Source organism: Fusarium falciforme, chromosome 10 (assembly GCF_026873545.1).
Source record: "Fusarium falciforme chromosome 10, complete sequence".
Lineage (NCBI taxonomy): Eukaryota > Fungi > Ascomycota > Sordariomycetes > Hypocreales > Nectriaceae > Fusarium > Fusarium falciforme.
The window spans coordinates 3,413,988-3,432,541 of NC_070553.1; the positions used below are offsets into that span (position 1 = coordinate 3,413,988).

The 18,554-nt window shown below is 48.0% G+C and overlaps 4 protein-coding genes across 4 annotated transcripts; 1 reads left to right on the top strand and 3 right to left on the bottom strand.

The window, feature by feature from the left end:
- Window positions 1–665: 665 nt before the first annotated feature.
- On the bottom strand, window positions 666–1,814 carry NCS54_01293800 (NAD(P)-bd-dom domain-containing protein; the record flags this gene model as incomplete). The annotated part of the gene is made up of 4 exons (XM_053158159.1): window positions 666–928; window positions 985–1,334; window positions 1,419–1,648; window positions 1,710–1,814. The coding sequence occupies 4 exons, from the start codon at window positions 1,812–1,814 to the stop codon at window positions 666–668; spliced, it is 948 nt and encodes a 315-aa protein (XP_053014134.1).
- A 385-nt stretch (window positions 1,815–2,199) lies between these two features.
- NCS54_01293900 (Hypothetical protein) lies at window positions 2,200–2,807 on the top strand (the record flags this gene model as incomplete). Its single annotated transcript, XM_053158160.1, has 3 exons — window positions 2,200–2,313; window positions 2,390–2,477; window positions 2,533–2,807. The coding sequence occupies 3 exons, from the start codon at window positions 2,200–2,202 to the stop codon at window positions 2,805–2,807; spliced, it is 477 nt and encodes a 158-aa protein (XP_053014135.1).
- A 1,598-nt stretch (window positions 2,808–4,405) lies between these two features.
- Window positions 4,406–6,087, bottom strand: NCS54_01294000 (Hypothetical protein; the record flags this gene model as incomplete). The annotated part of the gene is made up of 3 exons (XM_053158161.1): window positions 4,406–5,620; window positions 5,729–5,829; window positions 5,886–6,087. The coding sequence occupies 3 exons, from the start codon at window positions 6,085–6,087 to the stop codon at window positions 4,406–4,408; spliced, it is 1,518 nt and encodes a 505-aa protein (XP_053014136.1).
- An 8,146-nt stretch (window positions 6,088–14,233) lies between these two features.
- Window positions 14,234–18,553, bottom strand: NCS54_01294100 (Pectin lyase fold virulence factor; the record flags this gene model as incomplete). The annotated part of the gene is made up of 10 exons (XM_053158162.1): window positions 14,234–14,868; window positions 14,939–15,287; window positions 15,348–15,381; window positions 15,435–15,620; window positions 15,931–16,567; window positions 16,618–16,765; window positions 16,817–16,978; window positions 17,035–17,082; window positions 17,132–17,531; window positions 18,390–18,553. The coding sequence occupies 10 exons, from the start codon at window positions 18,551–18,553 to the stop codon at window positions 14,234–14,236; spliced, it is 2,763 nt and encodes a 920-aa protein (XP_053014137.1).
- Between the last annotated feature and the right edge of the window lies 1 nt (window position 18,554).

Genomic DNA, 18,554 nt, shown 5'->3' on the forward strand with positions numbered 1-18,554 from the left:
TCTATTTCTTGGTAGGTCAGGCTCTTGTAATTGTGGGACAACCATGATCATGAACCCTTAGCTAAAGCACAAATAGGCAAACGGTTTGGCACCACACGCTTGATTGGTAACTGTCTTTGTTTCCTCCTCTCCGGAGATGTCATTGACCATTGACGATACGAGTAACATGAGCTGAGCGTTCCGTGTTGAATCTGCATTCGCGCCTTGTGCGACGGCATCGTACGCAAGGCATTTCAACGTCATATTCTTCGGTCGACATTACGCACTTGGTCTTCCTGCGTCTGCATGGCAAACATGCTATTGATTCTCAACTAAACGCATGGTAGAGCTCTAGGAAGGATGACCGCCTCACCTTTGTAGGCTCTGTGGTACCTGTGCATCTCGATTACAGCCATAGTGAGGAGTAGGTAATAGTGGGATGTCCTCGGGCCGTAGAAAATCTGGGGTAAAGACAGGGACGTCTGTTTATAACAGGGTGACTGACCCACCCCCACAAACTCGGAGCCAATGGACCACATTGACCGGTTATTGATCACGAGGCACCTACTGGTTACAGCAGAAGGAGTTCAGTGAGGTTGTCTAACTGCTTTAAGGGTCAGTATCTACCCCAGTAAATCTATCTGACTCTAATGACCTGAACTCTATTCCTTGCTTGTGCTTCCGGTCTACTGTCCACCGTGTGCTTTCCAGGTCTGGTTTAGCATCTCTCTAGCAGTCAGCATTTTAATACCCGGTAGCTGATTGTTGATGGCCTTCTCAGATGGCAAATTGAACTCTCCCAAGACCATCAGCATCTCCAAGATTGCATACAGTCCCTGGAGGTGCTCCTTGGGAAAGAATGGATATGCAGGAACGTGGCAGGGTAGTTCGGTTATCTGCCCGTTTTTGAGCTTTTCCAGATCATCATGATAGACTTTGAACTCAGTGCCTAGTTTATCGAACTCGTTTAGTTCACGACTTTGACTACCGGGCTTTCACACTGACCTCGCGCCTCTTGAGCGAGTCCCAGAAGCTCGTTCCAGGAAAGTTTGTCCCCCACAATATACGTTGTTCGTTGCCACTCGGGGATCTCGAGTAACCTCGCAACGACCTTTGCGACGTCAAATGAATAAGAGAAGGCAACAGGCTCGTCACCAGTACCCGGAATGGCAGCAACAGCGTTGGCAATGTCAATGACCGGAACCGTTGCAGTCAGGTGCGTTTTGATATAAGGCATTCCCCAGTAGTCGAGGAAGTAGCCAGGCGCAATCTCAGTCCATTGCAAGCCGGTGGTTCGGAGAAGGTCCAACGCCTTTCGTTGAAACACAGCCCACGGATTGAGAGGTTCCTTGGACCTAATAAATTGACTGTTAATCAGTGTCGTTGAGCAGAACAGGCAAAAGGCAGTTGATGTAGATTTAGATAAGAAGCGAACTCACGAGTCGTCATTGGGAATGCTCCAGTTACTGGGAATGAAGCGCTTGGTGTGCTTGGACCGATCCGACGCACGAATCACGGCGGCTTCGACTTCAGCCAATTCGTCATTGTGAACACCGAGGCAAGAAATAACGGTATCAATCTCATGCGTCTCCAAGGCTGATTTCAATGATTCCTCGTCGTCATACTGGACTAGAACGGTGGGTGCGTCTGGGTCAACCGTGGCTGGAGCCTGAATCAGGCGTCTCGTCAGCAGATGAAGATCAAAGGATGAAGGGGTGGGGGACTCGAACCTGACGACCGAGCACAATCACCGTGTGACTGGGATGCTCTTTGAGAGCGCCTACGATGGTTTTGCCCACATGGCCTGAGCCACCCAAGACGGCAACGTTGACCATTATATCTGACGAGGTTGGATGAAGATCGAATGACTAGGAAGTGATTGAAGACGAGTACCACAGGCCGCAAGGTACTCGGTATATATACCTTGTCAAATAGTTTCTCTGCCTTTCCAGGCCATTGGCTGAAGGCTTAGTTACCCGGCTAGGAGACAGCTCCGCCCACCTCCGGACTCCGAGCCGGTGCGAAGGCCGAACCCAATTCCAGCTTTAACAGCAAACTCGGACATTCAACGATTCCGAACTCTGCTATGGCTTAATAAACAATTCTATACCCCGCAGACCGCGCGTTCCATCCAAGTGTTTGACGTCATAAAACCTGGCGGGGATCATCCTTCCAGCGCAAAGCCATCAAGTCATCGCGCCTTCGCCCACATTTCCCCCAATGGCCATTAACTGGGCTCAGGTTCTCCAGCTCGCAAGCCTGCTTGCAGCTACACACTCTTCTGGTAGATATTCCGTCGACAGCTTAGTATCATCACAACTGAGAACCCACAGGGTACGGACTTTGCTCCGACAGAGTGGCTGTACACAATGCCTTGCTCTTGCCAGACCGAGACACAATAACTCGACAGTGGTTCCGCGTCTGGGATTTTGGGCGCAAGTACGGGCCCTTTGTGGTGACCGGCTCCGGCATGGGCTTCCTCGGGGCTGCTTTACTAGGTAGGTTGTCCATCAAAAATCTTCCGGCTTCATTGAAAACAATAACATTTCCCAGACGGAATGAACAGTCCTACTTTCGGCCTTAACATTGCCGCTTCACTTTCTATGGGTTTAGTTGTCGTTTACACCGTGTTGATTGTGTTCCCTGTCAACGACAAATTGCTAGATGCCCATTCAAAGTTGATGAGCCATAAAAGGTCTGATGATGATTCTCAGACTACAGAAGAGATTCGAATCCTAGCAGCTGCATGGAAGACCGCTGACCTCAAACGAACTTTGCTTTCGACATTGGCGGCCTTGGCAGGCCTGATTGCTGCGTGTAAGCAGTGAAATGTCAGAAGCCGGAAATGGATTGGTGATTGAGGGGACTGGAGTAACAGGACATCTTGAGTGACAGCCGCACGATTTCTTTGCTCGGAGTCAGACCTTTATCATCGAGAGAAGAAAATATGAAGCGATGGTGTTGGGGCGGGATGAGGTCAATGAGACAATTTACAATCCATCCTAACTACCTACATAGGCAAGCAATAATGAACCCGTTCACAATAAAAACAACCGCTGTATCGCCTAATACAGGCTCACCATCTTTCTACCCCACATAAATGAGGATTTTGAGCTCGCTCGACCCTTCCTGCACCAAGTTCTTCACCACCAAGTTTTTCACCGCCGAGTTGACCAGAGTAACAACACTGAGTGGCCCAACTGACAACCCAATGGTCATCCAACAAATCCGCGGGCAGCTCTGGGGCTACAATTTGTACGGCTCCCAGCAAGTCGAGTGATGGCAAATTGATGAGGTCGAATGCTAATCCCTCGACGATATTGAACAGCGGCGTCCCACGTTCCCCGGAGGTCGCCTCCGCTCAGAGTTTCGGAACAGAGGTTGGTTCCAGACTCGGCGAACATTCCTTATGAAGCCCATAGTGCACCGCCTGCTACAGAGTTCAGTGGCGGTAGGCCCAACTGTCGCAATCCAGGTCCATACACTCTGGCCATGAAGAATTTTACAACCGTGCTGATGATCGGGTGGCCAGCAAATGGCACTCTTGTTGGGGAGTGAGAATGTCATAGCGCTCGTCGCCCAGAGTCTCTGACGCTATGTGCTCAAGTCGTCTTAGATAGGTTAAGCTCTCGCGATTTGTTTTCGTGCCTGGTCCAAGGCGTCAGGGGTATAAACCTTATGGACTAGTTAATCGGGACATGTGTTGGCACTGCTCCGTACCAGCCACACAGACATAAGCACATTAGATCAGGCTGTTTTGCCATTCATTGGTGGTACGCTTTGAGTTTATTTTAAGTTAGTTTAAATTTTTATCTTCCTAGTTTATTCTTATGAACACACTTTGTTCAACAATTCGGAATGAAATCATCGGCGATCATGGCGAGTTCAGTCGTCCTCCTCGGTGTATGCTTCTGCTTTGTTGTTCTTCAAAACAACCAAAACTCTTTCGTTATATATCAAGCATGTCTGTCTCTTATACCTAGCACAGATTAATTCACGTACTCTAAACAGACAAATGGGCCTCCTGTCAATGTTTGCCAACGTGGCATAGCAGCGGCTGTTGCGCGGAGGAGCCCACCCTAGAGCTCCGGGTCCCGGAGATCACGGACCCCGACCCGGGAAGCCCAAGCACGAACGTTTTCCCCACAACACAACCTGCAAACCTGCGGAGTCCGCGAATCCATGTCTGTGACATGCAAGGCCCGATAATTAAGCTTTATTACGCATATCCCTGTTTTTTGAGCCAAGTTTCGCAGCCTGTACTTGTCCGAGGTGCGGGATCTCATGCGCTAGACCATGCCGCGACTATTTTAGCAGCAAGCATACAAAGATAAAACAAATCACATGACATTCGGAATATCAAACTACTAGCTAATAATGACATGCAACTGCTGACGCTGTCCAAGGCGCGCAGAGCTGTAAAGCTCTACAGGGTGTACAGGTATCGGGGGTTGTGCTCGCCCAACTCATTGATCTCCTCTTCCGTCTTGCCCTCCATTCTCCAATCTTCCTTTCCGGACAGCTTTCTATTGTTGAGCCGCCTAAAGTGCAGGTAGACACAGCCGTGAATGACAATGGCAAGGACGAGCATGCCAATTGTCGCGGCGTAGCCAGGGCGGTAGTGAGGCTCATAATCGTTGCTGAAGAGGAATGGTGCCGCAACGCCGGCCGAGTTGCCAATGGTAATAAAGATACCACTAGCAAACGCACGCTTACCATAGCGCGGCTGGTTGACAGTGATCCAGGCCATTCCAGATCCCGAGCCCGTCCATAATCCCATGGCAACAAAGAAGCAACCTGCAAAACTCATGGCGACGCTGTAATTCGCGATCAGGAGGCAGTAGCCGATAATCATTACAACTCCACCTCCCATGCAGAAAAGGCCTCTTTGCTGCGTGCGGTCACTGATGTTTGCGCAGATCAGGTAGACGGCGAAGCCAAGAACGTACACGGGCACCGTGAGGCCTTGTACTTGCTTGGCGCTCCAGGTACCCATCTGCTTGATGATCGTTGGCAAGAAGACGCTGAAGCTGTAGAGGACGGAGTGACTGCAGTACTGAGCAATGGACAGGGCCCAGATAGTCCAATCCTTGACTCCAGCCATGACATCTTCCTTGTGTAGCTGTTGGCCGGACACCGTTTGTCCAATCTCAGCTGCTCGGAGGGCCGTAAGAGCATTGCGTTCGTCTTCGGACAAGAACTTTGCCGTCTCAGGAGAGTTGGGCAGGATGAAAGGAACGACGAAGGCAGTCAACACCGTGGGGATTCCATTGATGGTGATGATCCATCTCCAAGCTCGCCATCCGGCAGCGCCCTGCCCTTCGCCGTCCCAGTTATCCAGCTCACCAATACCAAGGGCGACAAGACCGCCGATGGCTCCTGAGATGGCCGAGATGGAGTAGAAGTAGGCGTTGCGCAGAGAGATGTGACGCTTCGAGTAGAACATTGTGAGATACAACATAATACCAGGAAACAGTCCAGCTTCAAAGAAGCCCAAGAGGAGACGACAGGCGACGAGGGCAGCAAAGTTGTTGACGAAGCCAGTGAAGCAGGCGACGATACCCCAGAAGAAGAGGAGGCCAGCAATGTATCTGGCAGGTTGCATCTTCTTGATGATCAGGTTGGAGGGCGTTTCGAACAACTAGGATGATTGGCGTTAGGATTGTATCCATACGTCGCTGTAGACGTTGCACAGATCATGTGTTGGGTATGAGGCTTCAAGTCCACGGAAGAGTAAACTGCAACTTACACAATAGGTGACAAAGAGAATGGACACGGCGAGTTGATATTGGTCGCCAGTCAGGCCAAGCTCATCCTCAAGTCCGTAAAGACGCGCATTGCCAATGCCAACTATCACCGAAAGGTCAATGCCATTCTCGTGTTGGCTTTCGCGGGGTCAGACTCACCTCGGTCCATAAAGTTCATCAGGTAAATCCAACAGACACAAGGAATGATACGCCGATCGAGCTTCGTCAAGATCCTCTTCTCGGTCGCGTCATCGACGAAGGGGGCAGACTCGGTCGTGGTGGGGCCATCGCTGCTAGCAATGGCTTCCTCCACCTTGCTGACCGAAGCCTGGTCATCTCTGACCTCAGAGCCGAGAGCCATGGTGAAGATATGGAAGACTTGTAAGACAAATCGAAAGGTTTAGGCACAAAGAGTGGCCCAAAATGGGGAGAGATAGAAAAGAAGAGTGTTTAGTGGAAGAGAGCAGAGCCTGGGTGAGACAAGGTCGGGGGTCAGAGACCTCCTGCTTTATACTCGAAGCCGATCCCTCACTCGTTTTCGCCAAGGTTACAATTAAGGACGCGCGGGGTACTAATGCCCAGACATTATCGTCAAGGTGTCACGAAGTCCTATTGGGTGGCGAGTGGGAAAGAGTCATGCCCCAGACGCCAAGAGAGAGCGTGCTTTGGGGGAGAGCTGGGGAAACAAGGTCAGGCCCCTTGACGAGAAATCTCTGGGGTTTGGGGTTTGTACTTTGCGGAGAAAAGCCATGTGCGTACGTCTCAACGGGAACACTAAGAATTCGCCAAGCCAATCTCCCTCACCTGGTGGGTGGGGATTGCCCCCAATGAGTTGTCAACATGTTCATTATCCTATTTCTTGGCTTCCATCAATGGCCTAGGAGAGCAAGATCCCCGACTTGGCAACACTTGGCAGCTTACATGCGAAACTCGTAATCAGCGATCGCAATCTTGGCAACTAACACCCAAGACATATCACTGGTAGTTGAGAGCCGAATGATGACATTTTTCCTTGGATCACAACCCGGACAAATGGAATGTTTTCCTGTATCGGTTAGACACTCCATTTGCTGTGCGGCGAAGTACAATATATGCTCCCCCCTTGGTTAATTGTCTCACAACTGTGCCTCCTGTCGTGGAGAAAACTAGTAAGGGTTGCAGCTTTAAACTGTTGGAGAGGTGAGATTGCACAGTGTGCACCACGTGGCACTTCCGCTTCCCCTCATGCTCGTTGTTGCCTTGCTGTCAACACGCCCCGTCAGGGCGACGGTATCGCTGCCACGTTGCCTGAGATTACAGATATTCAAAACCACGGAGCCATAAACATGAATTATTCAATCTTGATCGTTAAATGTGAACCGTTTTTCTCCTTGTTTTGCAGCACTGGGGTTGTCACTGCTAGCAGCTATCGGTTATCGAATTAAAGATTGTATGTAGACATTTGCGCCCCTTCTCCTTAACCCCTTTAGGAATCCTCTTATACATCTTTATCATACCCCTCACAAACGCCTCATTACTTGGCTCGTTGTCCTCGACTCCTAACCTCGGTTTTACAATCTGCTCTTCCGTTCGGCCGCTTCCACTGGAAGCGCTGCCGGGCAATGTAGTTCGCCAAGTGATGCCAACGCCGACGTTGAGGTTGATGGTGTAGATCCCCGCTCTTGTGAAATCGACGTGTCTCGATGATTCTTGCGGCTCTCTAAATGTCGTTTCAAGTTGTCATGTGGCTTAAAAGGGATTCCTCACACTTCTTGTACTTTGCATTGGAGCAGAGGAATATCTTTTCGGAGGCCGAGGTTCTTTGCGTGTGTGTTTCCTTTCGATAATAGTTCATGGCGAAAGTTTTTGTGAACGTTCCTTGGTTCCTTGGCAGTGCGGGCACACAAAGCGAGGCCTGCTCTGATGGCATCCCAGCTTTGTGTTTCGCCACACACGTGTGAGAATTGGCCTCTTGCCACACGTCAACCAAAAGACGTTGATCGATGATCCAGTCGAGAAGCTGTTTGGCCCCATATTAAGACCTAGATTAGGTGTCAATATCTATTTTACACTTTATACAACGACAACATTCAGACGGGCTGCTCTAGAAACGCCCTCTGCTTCCTTAGTGGCATAAAACAACCTTCAGTTGGTGCTTATACATCACGTCTGCAGCATTTGGCCGAATGGACCCATTTCAGACGGCGGGAGGCTATCGGGGTACCCATACTGGCTCAAAAATCGAACATGCGGCTCTTTATGCTGTTAATTCCAAATAACCAGATCTTATATTTCAGTCATGCCCGTGATATTTGTCTCGGTGCATGGTTCCATTGGCTCGTATCTTCGGTGACGTCGGCGCCATAGGTCATTACCTGTGGAAGTAGCACTGACCTGAAGATAGAGAGCAAGGGGCAATATCACAATCCGTAATAGAGATTGTGACAAAAATGATCCTGAAGAGCATTTTGCCACTAGAACTGTGATTGCGATGAGGTTGGGTGACGAAGCGGAGATGATGTTGATATGAAATGAAAAGAAAAGCAAGTTTCCTTGTGAATTAGGTAGTGTAAGTTTGGCGATGCGATGGCTGCCCGGGCAGAGGGAGCCCCATCTCATTTAAAGTAAGCGCATGATGCAAGATCAGTCCTCCCTGGGAAGACGATGGGCCGTTCGGGAGGTACAACGCTCTAGGGGCGACTTTTAGTATAGGGAGAAAAGGCCAAAGACATAATGAGTAATACAACTGTCAATAAGGTACATAAAAAAGCACGAGATGGCTGATCAGTGGGATGGAGAATAGCACAGCCCTAAAACACGATGACAAGGAAGGGTGGAGACCTGAGAACAAGTACTCAGCCGCAAGCCCAGGCCAAGAACGCACCAGACATCTCTCACACGCCCACTCTATCATGAGCCATGTGGCAACGGTCCAATTAACGTCCCAGAACTTGGCTAATGCCCCGATGTTTCCGTTACATCCCATCCGCTGTCTCGGTTAAGCACAAGGCCACGATTCCAACATTTGCGCACCCTCCTGGATGCAAACAGGCATTGTCTGTGACTGAAGCACATGGTGCCATGGCAAAGAGGGGTTACCTGGGTTGGCACCTGGCTGCGGTGGGAACAGATGGCACCGCCGCGCCATCACTGAAATGTAAAATGATAAGATCGGAATCATCTCACGAAGCAGGCTGCGGAAGGCGTCTGCCTAGCTGAACGAATCCACTTAACCGAGCCAATGAGCGTCAACAGGCTGAACTGATAGTAAAGCACCCTTGATTCCTTCTTTGCGAGATTTGGTTTACCCATTCTTCTCCCAGGTCGCACCAAGGAATTGTACTTGGCAGATCATAGACGCCAGCCGAGGTTATCGACAACACATTCATTCAGGTCGTTGCCCAGGGATACCCGATCGGCTTTCCTTATCTCCATAACTCTTCCAGCGGTTCTTCTTCACCATGTGCGACAGCGATGGCACCAGCCTGTCCAGTGAATCTCACCAAGAGCCTCGTTATTTCGACCCCATCAAGTGGATGGAGGGGATGAAAGCTACGTTAGGCGTGGATGTCCGTGCAATTCGAGAAAACTACTGAAAGACCCTTCTCCCATGCAAGGAAAAGGAGAAATGGCAGGCATATCAAGATAACGAAATTGACGGGGATATCTGGGATCGAAGGGCCAAAGCCGGTGTTGATCAGTCATGCGAGTTCTGCAACAGAATTATCCACTGTGAATGCACCTTCTGCTGGGGCATTCCTCGAAGTTACAACCCAAATCTTTGTAACGACTGTCAGCGGTGGGTTGACCTCAACCACGTCCTGTTCTGCGAATATGACCAACAGATTCGCTTGGATCCGAATACCTTCGGAGGAGAGCATCGCACCAGGACGCCATCCATGGCTAAGTATGGCCAAGGCTTCGAGGATTTCAGTTTTCATCCACCCGATCGTTATTCCCGAAGAGCGAATGGAACAATCTGCACAGCGGTATGGGAGGCGGTACAGCCACATTTTGATCCAAAGACGCCCACCAAAATTGCCACATGGAGGCCGTTCATGCAAGGTCATGTTACGCCACTCCACGGACATCATGACATAGGGTCAATGCAGGAACGATGCATTCTGCCAATATGCCTGTCCATACAAAGCGAGCTGCACGAAAAGCCTTGTTACATACCCATTTCTCACCCGTTGGAGTTGCATTTCAGGGGGTACGGCTTTGGTCTAGAACGTGCCACCCGCTGGAATCGGCAATACATCGAAATCGGCCGTGTCAAAAGTTGGCTCGAGATCTGCCAGAACCATCATGGCAAGAACTGCAACACCATTCTTGTTGAGGCAACCCTTCCGGCCGGATTTTGGTTGATTGACACTTTTTCAATGTGTGTTCGAGAGCACCCATCGCCGACCACCTTTGTCGCCCTCAGTTATGTGTAGGCATCTCAGTCCACGGCACAGAAACATACGATTCGGCTTGAAAGTGCCACTCAAGCACAGCTGGAAAAGGATAACGGCCTTAATTCCAATCAGCTCCCGGACGTTATCGCAGATGCAATTCAACTTTGCAGAGACATTGGTCAACGTTATCCCTGGGTAGACCGGTTGTGCATCATCCAGAATGACGGCGTGTCGAAACATGCCCAGATAAAAGCTATGGATAGAATCTACGGGATGGCTGTGTTTACGATTGTGGGCTGCTACGAACGCTGCCCCTGTGTTACCGGGAACTTCATGTCGACCTCGAGCAGACGCGCCTGAAAACCCTAGCTGGGCGCTACAAATTGACGACTCAACGGTAGCTTGGGTTCAGCCTCAAATGATCAACCCATTTCCTTACAAATCGATTGATTACTCACCGTGGAACACCAGGGGCTGGACCTATCAAGAACGAATGCTCTCGAGAAGACATCTCGTTTTCTGTGATGAGCATCTCTTTCTGTCCTGCTTTTACAACACGGAGCAAGACGATTTAGTCAACTCGGAATGCTCTTTTAGCCCAGACGCGCCAAACTTCGAGAATGGATTAAGGGTTGGAGCGGATGGGGACCCTCTATATCGTTACAAAGAATATGTCAAGGAGTACACTGTCCGCACGCTGTCAACCCCCCCAGATATTCTCTCGAAGCGCTTGCCGGGATCGGAAACGTATTGGCTATTCAGTTGGAAACGGACTTTCTTATGGGTCTCCCTGAATCATCCTTTCTGGAAACTCTCATTTGGCACCCCCCGGGGCCTCTAACTGCGAGGGACAAAAGCACAGGGATGCCAAGCTGGAGTTGGGCTGGTTGGAATGGGTTTGTCACTTACGACCATGTAAGGATAGGAAAGAATCTGTGCACTTGTCGCTTGCACACCGGCAGCCTTGTGAGGTTTCACTGCTGGGACCCCAATGTCCAAGTGGTACGTCCAGTGGCAGAAAGTACAGTATGGGTTGATGACGACAATTTGACAGAATCCGATGGCAAGACTGGACCTTGGTTCTATTGCCTAAAGACTCTGTTACCCACCGACTATTTGGTGGAGGGCATTTCACCAACCTGGAGGCAGTGCCCCCAGAATCCATGGAATGCTCCCCATCATCGAGGTAAGTGAGGCCGCCCGAGTCTTGGCAAGAAGCCTCCCTGCTTGCCTGGTATTCAACACAACATGTGCCAAGTTGCGTTTGGCGGCTCAACCCTCTGAAGCATCGGCTCCTGCTATTTTTTTCGACGTAATCAACCTGCCCGGCAAAGTGGTTGGCCAGACCGAGTGGATGCACGTTGATTCAGCAAAAGCGAACATTGTTCCCGGCGAGGAGTATGGGGTGATTGTTCTTGGGGTCGCAAGGTGGCAGCTGGTGCTTCCTTACGTTAGCGGCTACTGGGGCAGTCGACATCTGCAAGGGTGCTTTGACCTGAGTGGGTTCTGGGACTTGAGGGTTATGATTACTGAGAAGGAAGGGTATCTTTCTCGTCGGATTGTGATTGGCGCTGTGAGTGCTCAAGAGTGGAAGATAATTAAGCCTCAGTGGGAAACAGTATTTCTAGTGTAATTATAACGACTATTTCATTTTCAATAAATTAATACTAGTGGTACCTTTTTATAACTAGGGAAGTTACTAATTGTAGAGAGGCGAAAAGGGGTTGAAGCAACCCGCGTATGGTTCGACCGGCTTACGTTGGGGTATGGAAGAGTAAGAATTTACGTGTTCGGCTCAGGGAGGCAAGCCATTCGAGGGAAATACCGGGATACCTACTATTGAGAGCCCCAGGATATGGGGCCCAGTGGTTGGACTCGGTTGATACTGGTCTTCATTCCATTTTTTGGTACGTTGCCGCCCCCATTGTCGTTTCCAATTCTTTGATCTCCAATCATCTAAATTTTCCAACTGCTACGCCACTGTCGCGTCTGCCCAGGTAATCGCACTGAATGGTTCAGTGCCTGGCCTTTCACTTCTTACCCGCCTCTGCTGTGGATAGGGATCTCATTAATACGGTTGCTCCGGCGTAACTAGGGCAAACTATTGAGGAAAGGACTATTTTTTATTGCTTGCCTAGCCTCCCATTTTGGCTTATACCCTTGAGAAACGCTATTTTAAATAATTGGTAACATACTTAATAAGCGAGCGTCATAGACAAGCGAGCGTCGTACTTTTCCCTCTTATATCTAACTTTTGATTTAATTAATTAATTCTTAACTACTAAATATATTAGACTTAAATATTAAGGCTAGAACCCTTCGTGCCCTTTAGGCCCTTTAAAATAACCTTAAGCTAAGTATCTAATACGCTATAGGGACCTACCGGGTCTCTAAGCATAGGCTACGTCGGCGATAAAATAGCATTTAAGCTCGACTTAATATTATCCTAAATTTATATAAGCTATCTAATCTAGAAGAAGAGATCCTTATTTACTTTATTTTTAACCTAGATTCGCGAGGATTCCCCCCCTAGCTTTATAGTATTAAAGAAATAGCTAATTAATTACTTATTAATTATAATATATTATTAATTAGTATATATTAGGCTTTAAATTTTATTAAGCGATACCTAGAGCTTAAGATATATTTTTTTTATAAATATAATTACTAAAGAGCTAAGTATAAAGATCTAGCTATTATCTATAATTAGTTTAAGCTTATAATAAATATAATCACTAAGTATAGCCTCTAATTAAATAATATCTATAACTTTAATAAGACTAGCTTTCTTATAGGCATAATTATAAGTAAAATAGTTATTATAGGCTTAGAAAGGTATTTAAAAATAAAATTAATATAGCCTAAAAACTAAGAATAGATTATAGTTATTTAAGTAATTAATATAAAAAGGTAAGTAATTTAGTTATTTATTATTAATATAGGCTAATATTACCTTACTAATTAGTACTAAGAAAGTAATTTCTTAGGTAATTAGGCTATTATAATAACTTAAAATAGTTAGACTAATAATAAGACTAGTCTTAAGTAGCTTAAATACTTTAATTAATATATAATTAATTAATTAATTAATTCTTATTATCTCTTAATTCTTAATAGCTATAAAAGTTATTAATTTATTAACTTTAAGAGATATTATAAGAAAAATGATTATCTAGCTTTATATATTACTTTATTCTTTTTATTTATTTTAGCCTCTTAATATTAAGTATTTTAGGCTACTTAAAAAGGCTTATAATTAAGAAATAAAGTATTTAATTAAATATTTTATAACTTATATTTTAAAGACTAAGTTCTTTTTAGCCTTTTATATAATATATAAGGCTATTATAATAAAAAGAAATATTAAGGGGGCTTTTAAAGGAGCTAATCTTATTCCCCTTAACCTAAAAGCTATAATCTTAAAGCTTAATATATAGCTATAGACTTTAATGCCTACTAAGGAGGGGATTAAACCTTTTACCCCTTAGGTCTTAAGGACTCTAAAGATTATACTTAAGGCTAGATCTTAGTTTAAATACCTTAAAAGATAAATTAAAAGGCATTAAAGTAGCTCCCTAGAGTTAATCCTTAAAGCTCTATAGTCCCTTATAAAAGGAATAAAGGCTATTATATATAAGGTTATTTTATTAATAGCTAAGGTTAAAGATCTTTAAGAGGTAAATAAGATATTAAGTTAGCGCTAGAGGGCAAAAAGGACTAGATTATAGAAAAGAGGGGTTATAATAGTAGAGGAAAGAAGGTAAATAATTAATTAAATAGATATAAATGCATCGGTAGTGGCTAAATCGTTGAGGAGTAGTAGTCAAGGAAGGTTAGTTAGACTAGGTATTTAGCGCTATGGTATCTCTGGTAAGCCCAGGCATAATATAAGGACCTATTAGGTAGTAATTAAGATATCTAGGGAAGAATATAGTAAGTAGTTTTAATTAATTAAATAGTTTATAGTATTTTTATAGTGGTTTTATTCTTTAGGGTAGTAAAAAGTGCGATGCTTGCTTATCTGCGACGCTCGCTTATTAAGTACGTTAATGAATAGTTGTTCAGTCTCTTAAAGTAAATAAAACTAATTCCAGAAACAACACACTCTTGGAGCCTCTAACCATTTCCTCATAGACCTAGTGAAGCGAGAATGAGCCAAGTATAGCATTCATTGTACAAGGTCCCGCCTTGCTTCCTGTTCTTCCCACCACAGTTGCAAGCGTCCACTGGCCCGAGAAGATACTTCATACAGAGACCCTCGTCGTAGTCGAATCTGCAACCGCTGTGAACGTCGAGTGATATGACAATCTTGTGCCGTGTATCCCCAGGCTGGATGTTTGGCTCTGTCTTTTGATCTTTATGGTAACCCTCCACCATGTCCTCATCCTTCAGAGACTTGCAGAAAGACTTGATTGCCTCATCCAGGATTGAATGCGTCGTCTTGCGGCCATCGTCCTTGCACGTGAGCGAGTTATTGCGGGGTTTCCCAAGATTGAGGACAAGGACAGGCTCCTCCGGCTCGTCCATGTCCCAGATGCTTGAGTTGATGTTCAAGATGCGATGCGCCTCTCTGGTGTTTCCGCCGACGTCAAAGTTGGCGATATAAGACCAGCGAGGATGAGTTTGCACGTGCAGGTTATCGAGGTCTGGCACGGTGAAACCTTCTTGAACCACCATGTTTCCAGTGCCAACGGTGACGAGGCTCTGGATCTTGACATTTGCAAAGTTGTTTAGAGCAGAACAAGCCCCTTTTGACAGGCCTGCTGGTCGACTGCGGTGAAAGAAATACAGGGTTGGATGTGACGTAAGATGAATCAGGGGTTCTCAGCTTACCACAATCTTCGTCGAATGAGGATGACCATGAGTAGAGTCCAGCGCCCGCAATCGGCACGTCGGCAGACTTTCTCATGACCAAAACCCAAGACTCTTGGGCAACGCCAGCCGTCTTGTTGTAGTCAGGGTCGCTTGGCAGAGCCCCGACAGCGTCATTGAATGGCGAGGGGGCTTGTAGTTTTGGCTGGAAATAGGGCGACTCGCTCTGTATCATGGCTGCAAAGATGTTGTGAGCCCCGTTGAAGTTGTACTGATCGAATACTGAATGTTCAGATGAGGTCCCGTAGAACCATATTGGCTCAGTGCTTTCAACCAGTAGCCCTCGAGCGGCATATATTGAGGTTTGTATCTAGTGGTAACTGGTGTTAGTGATGAAAAGCGAAGCTTGAGCAAAGCAGCAGCAACTGACCATTGTGTTGTTGGCGTCATCGAGCTTCTCGTCACTGCCAGCATAGTTAGCCTTGGACAGACTGATCATATGGCCGTGAGTACCTACTTAATCATATGATCCGCCGCCCAGAGCCACATGTTCTCAAAGTAGCCTGAAGCCTTGCGTGTGATGTGCATCATCAAGCTGGCGACTTTGCACTTCGGATTCGTGTCATGCCCACCCACATGGCAATCATCAGCCGTCAGGTTGGTTCCAACAGCACCTCCAAGTCGAACGTGGCAGTGTATAAAACTGTGTTAGTAGATAGTCAACTGAGCTCACAGATGGAAAGTCGGGTTAAGATCAAGAAGGGAGGAATAGACGCTTGCTTACTTTATAGACCAGAGGAACCTGGCTTCTCTGCTTTGACATTCCATTCGACGACAATGAGGCCTGCCGTAGGCCCAAGGCTCGTGAGAAGAAGATCCTGCATCTCGACACTGCCGACGTCACCCTGACGGCCCACTTGGAGCATGGCTTTGGGCTTTCTGGACGGGAGCATCAACAGTCACTAACATGAAACACAGAGAGTGTGGAGAGAAGATGGTGAGAAAGAACTTACTTGGCGTTTTGGAAGTAGGAGCCTGAAGCAACGAGCTGAGACCAAGCTTCACCAACTAGTTTGGTTCCCAGCGGACCAACGACGGTCTTTGTAAAGATGTAGGAACCCGCGTCAACAAAGAGAACTTTGCCCTGACTATACCACAATGCCTGCTGGAAAGCCTCGGTATCGTGAGTTCTGCCGTCACCTTTAGCTCCAAAATCGTTGAGGTGCACAAACTCGCTGAGCATTCGTTCACCATACTGAGGCTTGGCACGTTCAAAGAATGCGCCGTCCGAGTCGAGCAGGCCGGCCTGACGCCTGTGAGGCCTGCTTGTGGTGTTGCTGCCCCATGAAAACTCCTTAGCTGGCGAATAGACAGGGCCAAGGACCCAGTACTCCACCTTCGGTGAGGCTTCGAGAAGGGTGGCCCCGTTGATGCCCGCCACGGCCCTCTCGGCCTCTTCAAACACGACGTTGTCCAGGACAATACCCGTGCTAGCTGATCCAGCCTCTCGCCTGGGCGGAACAACGAGAATAGCAGTGCTCACGTTGCTAAAGCTTGAATCGACGAAAGAAGCAGACCCGACGTGGCCCTCTTCTTCACGCCCTCTCTCAGGAGCCGAAAGCCAACATCCACATTGCTCATATTGATGGACTTCCAGACTCAGCCCCAGTCCCAGATGATCTGCACTCCGGTGGCGCAACCATCAAGCTTGAGGCGTTGGGCGGTGAACTGCTGTGTGCCTCCATAGAGACCAAAGGCGCCATCCCGGAAGAAGACGTCGGAGATGACGCCGCCGCTACCGAGACCAATAAAGCTCTGTGATGCGAGGATGGTTGGTCGTTTGTTTGCCTAGATAGAATATCAGTCTCGTATAACCTCTGCCAAGGCGTACAGACTCACGTCGCTAATCACCTGCGTGCCAAATGGCAACGGGATCGTGCTTGAAACTCGATATATCCCGGGTGGAAAGTAGATGATGGCGTTTTTGGTTGTTGACCCATGAGACTTCTCACCACATCGTCGACCATCAAGCAAGGCGTGCTTGATAGCCTTTGTATCGTCCTGGCCAACGATCTCAGTGACCTGTACTGTGGGTTGTTGTAAAACAAGATACTGACTGTAAGTCCAATACCAACTGCGCCAAAGTCGCGAACGTTGCGAAATACCTGCCAAGTTCGGTCAGCCCGTGTTTTGTCTAAGAGTCGAAGGACGAACCTTGTAGTCTATGTCATCAGCCCACAGGACTGTACCCTTCCTCTTGAACTTCTCCATCCAGAACGAGTTACCACAGCAGACAACGGCCCTTTCAGTAAGACCACGGGCAAACTCGACAGCATCAGCCTCAGAAACGAGCACAGCTGCATCGACCATGTCGTCAGTGATGGTAAGGAGACGAGAAGCATTCCAATTTTCGTCATCCTTTCCCAGCTCCTCGTCGCTCCGCTTGACATTCGCTTCTTCTTCCAAAGTCCCAAGTCTCAGTCTGTATTTGTTTTGGAAAGGGTTGTCCAGGCGCGCCTTGTTGAGCTTGGCCGACTTGGCAAGGGCATCGTTTACCAGCTTGCGTGCCTGGGCGAGGTCTGATGTAGACGTGTTCCTCTGTATAGTTCCCAGCCTTTTTGAGCTTGTCGGTATCGATCGAGTTTAGCCAGGCTATCGGGTCCCTCGACGGTCCGCCTCCAGCCCACGCTTTGCCTGTGATACATCCACTTGGTTGTGAGTGACATTAGTCTCATAGGTATAAACAGTGGCTGCAGCATCATTGACTTGGTTTGTCATGCGGAATAGAAACATGACAATGCCGTGGTCTTTATCGAAAGTGGCATGTCTCTGGTTGGTTGGATCGGCATTTTTTTCCTCCTCGACAAGATCAAGGAGTGTGGTCCGTAACTTGCCGTGTGCCTCCGCTTGCTAGTTCTGCTCGGCCTTGACTCCCCTAACTCCTTTGTCGCCGCATCTAAGTGCAGCGCAGCGCGTCTCAGACGAACCTTCGGGGTAACATTTGTCAAGGCCCGGAATGGAGATGCCAGTGCCACTCTCAACCCAGGAAGATGCAGGAAACTCATCACATTAATGTGTGATCTTGGACTCCTCAATGATGTTTCCTTGCTGGTCCCGCTTGTGTCTGATAGTCAAGGCGTCTTTCTTGCGGCTAGGATCAAGATCAAAGTGTGGCCACTCGCCGTCGTGCCGCATGGGCTTGACTTGGTCTGTCTCTGGGCAAGTGTGATGCCTCTTCCAATTCTTTGGGCAAGACATAGTCCGCCGCTGATCGTGTCGGCTGCCATCGACCGTGTCCATGTCATATCCAAAGGCGGACAAGTTTGTAGCAGAACCTGGCCCTCGTAGGCCACCATAAAAGTTCTTCGCATTCTTGCAGATCTCTTTCAGGTACGCGCAGTTGTACTCAAGGATCACGGCCTTGGGGTTGGTCGTTGCGACGCGTTGTGGCTGGTGGAAGATTGTGGGTTACCACCAGAGCCGATTTTCCCAATCTCCAGCATTGGGGCCAGTGGTGACCCTGAGGACTTGGTACTGCTGCGCGAACTGCCCGAGAACTCGGAGTGATCTGAAGGGGTAGAGCAGTGACAACGTGACAAAGGTCAAGAGGGTGATGATCCGTTGTATGGGAGTCATT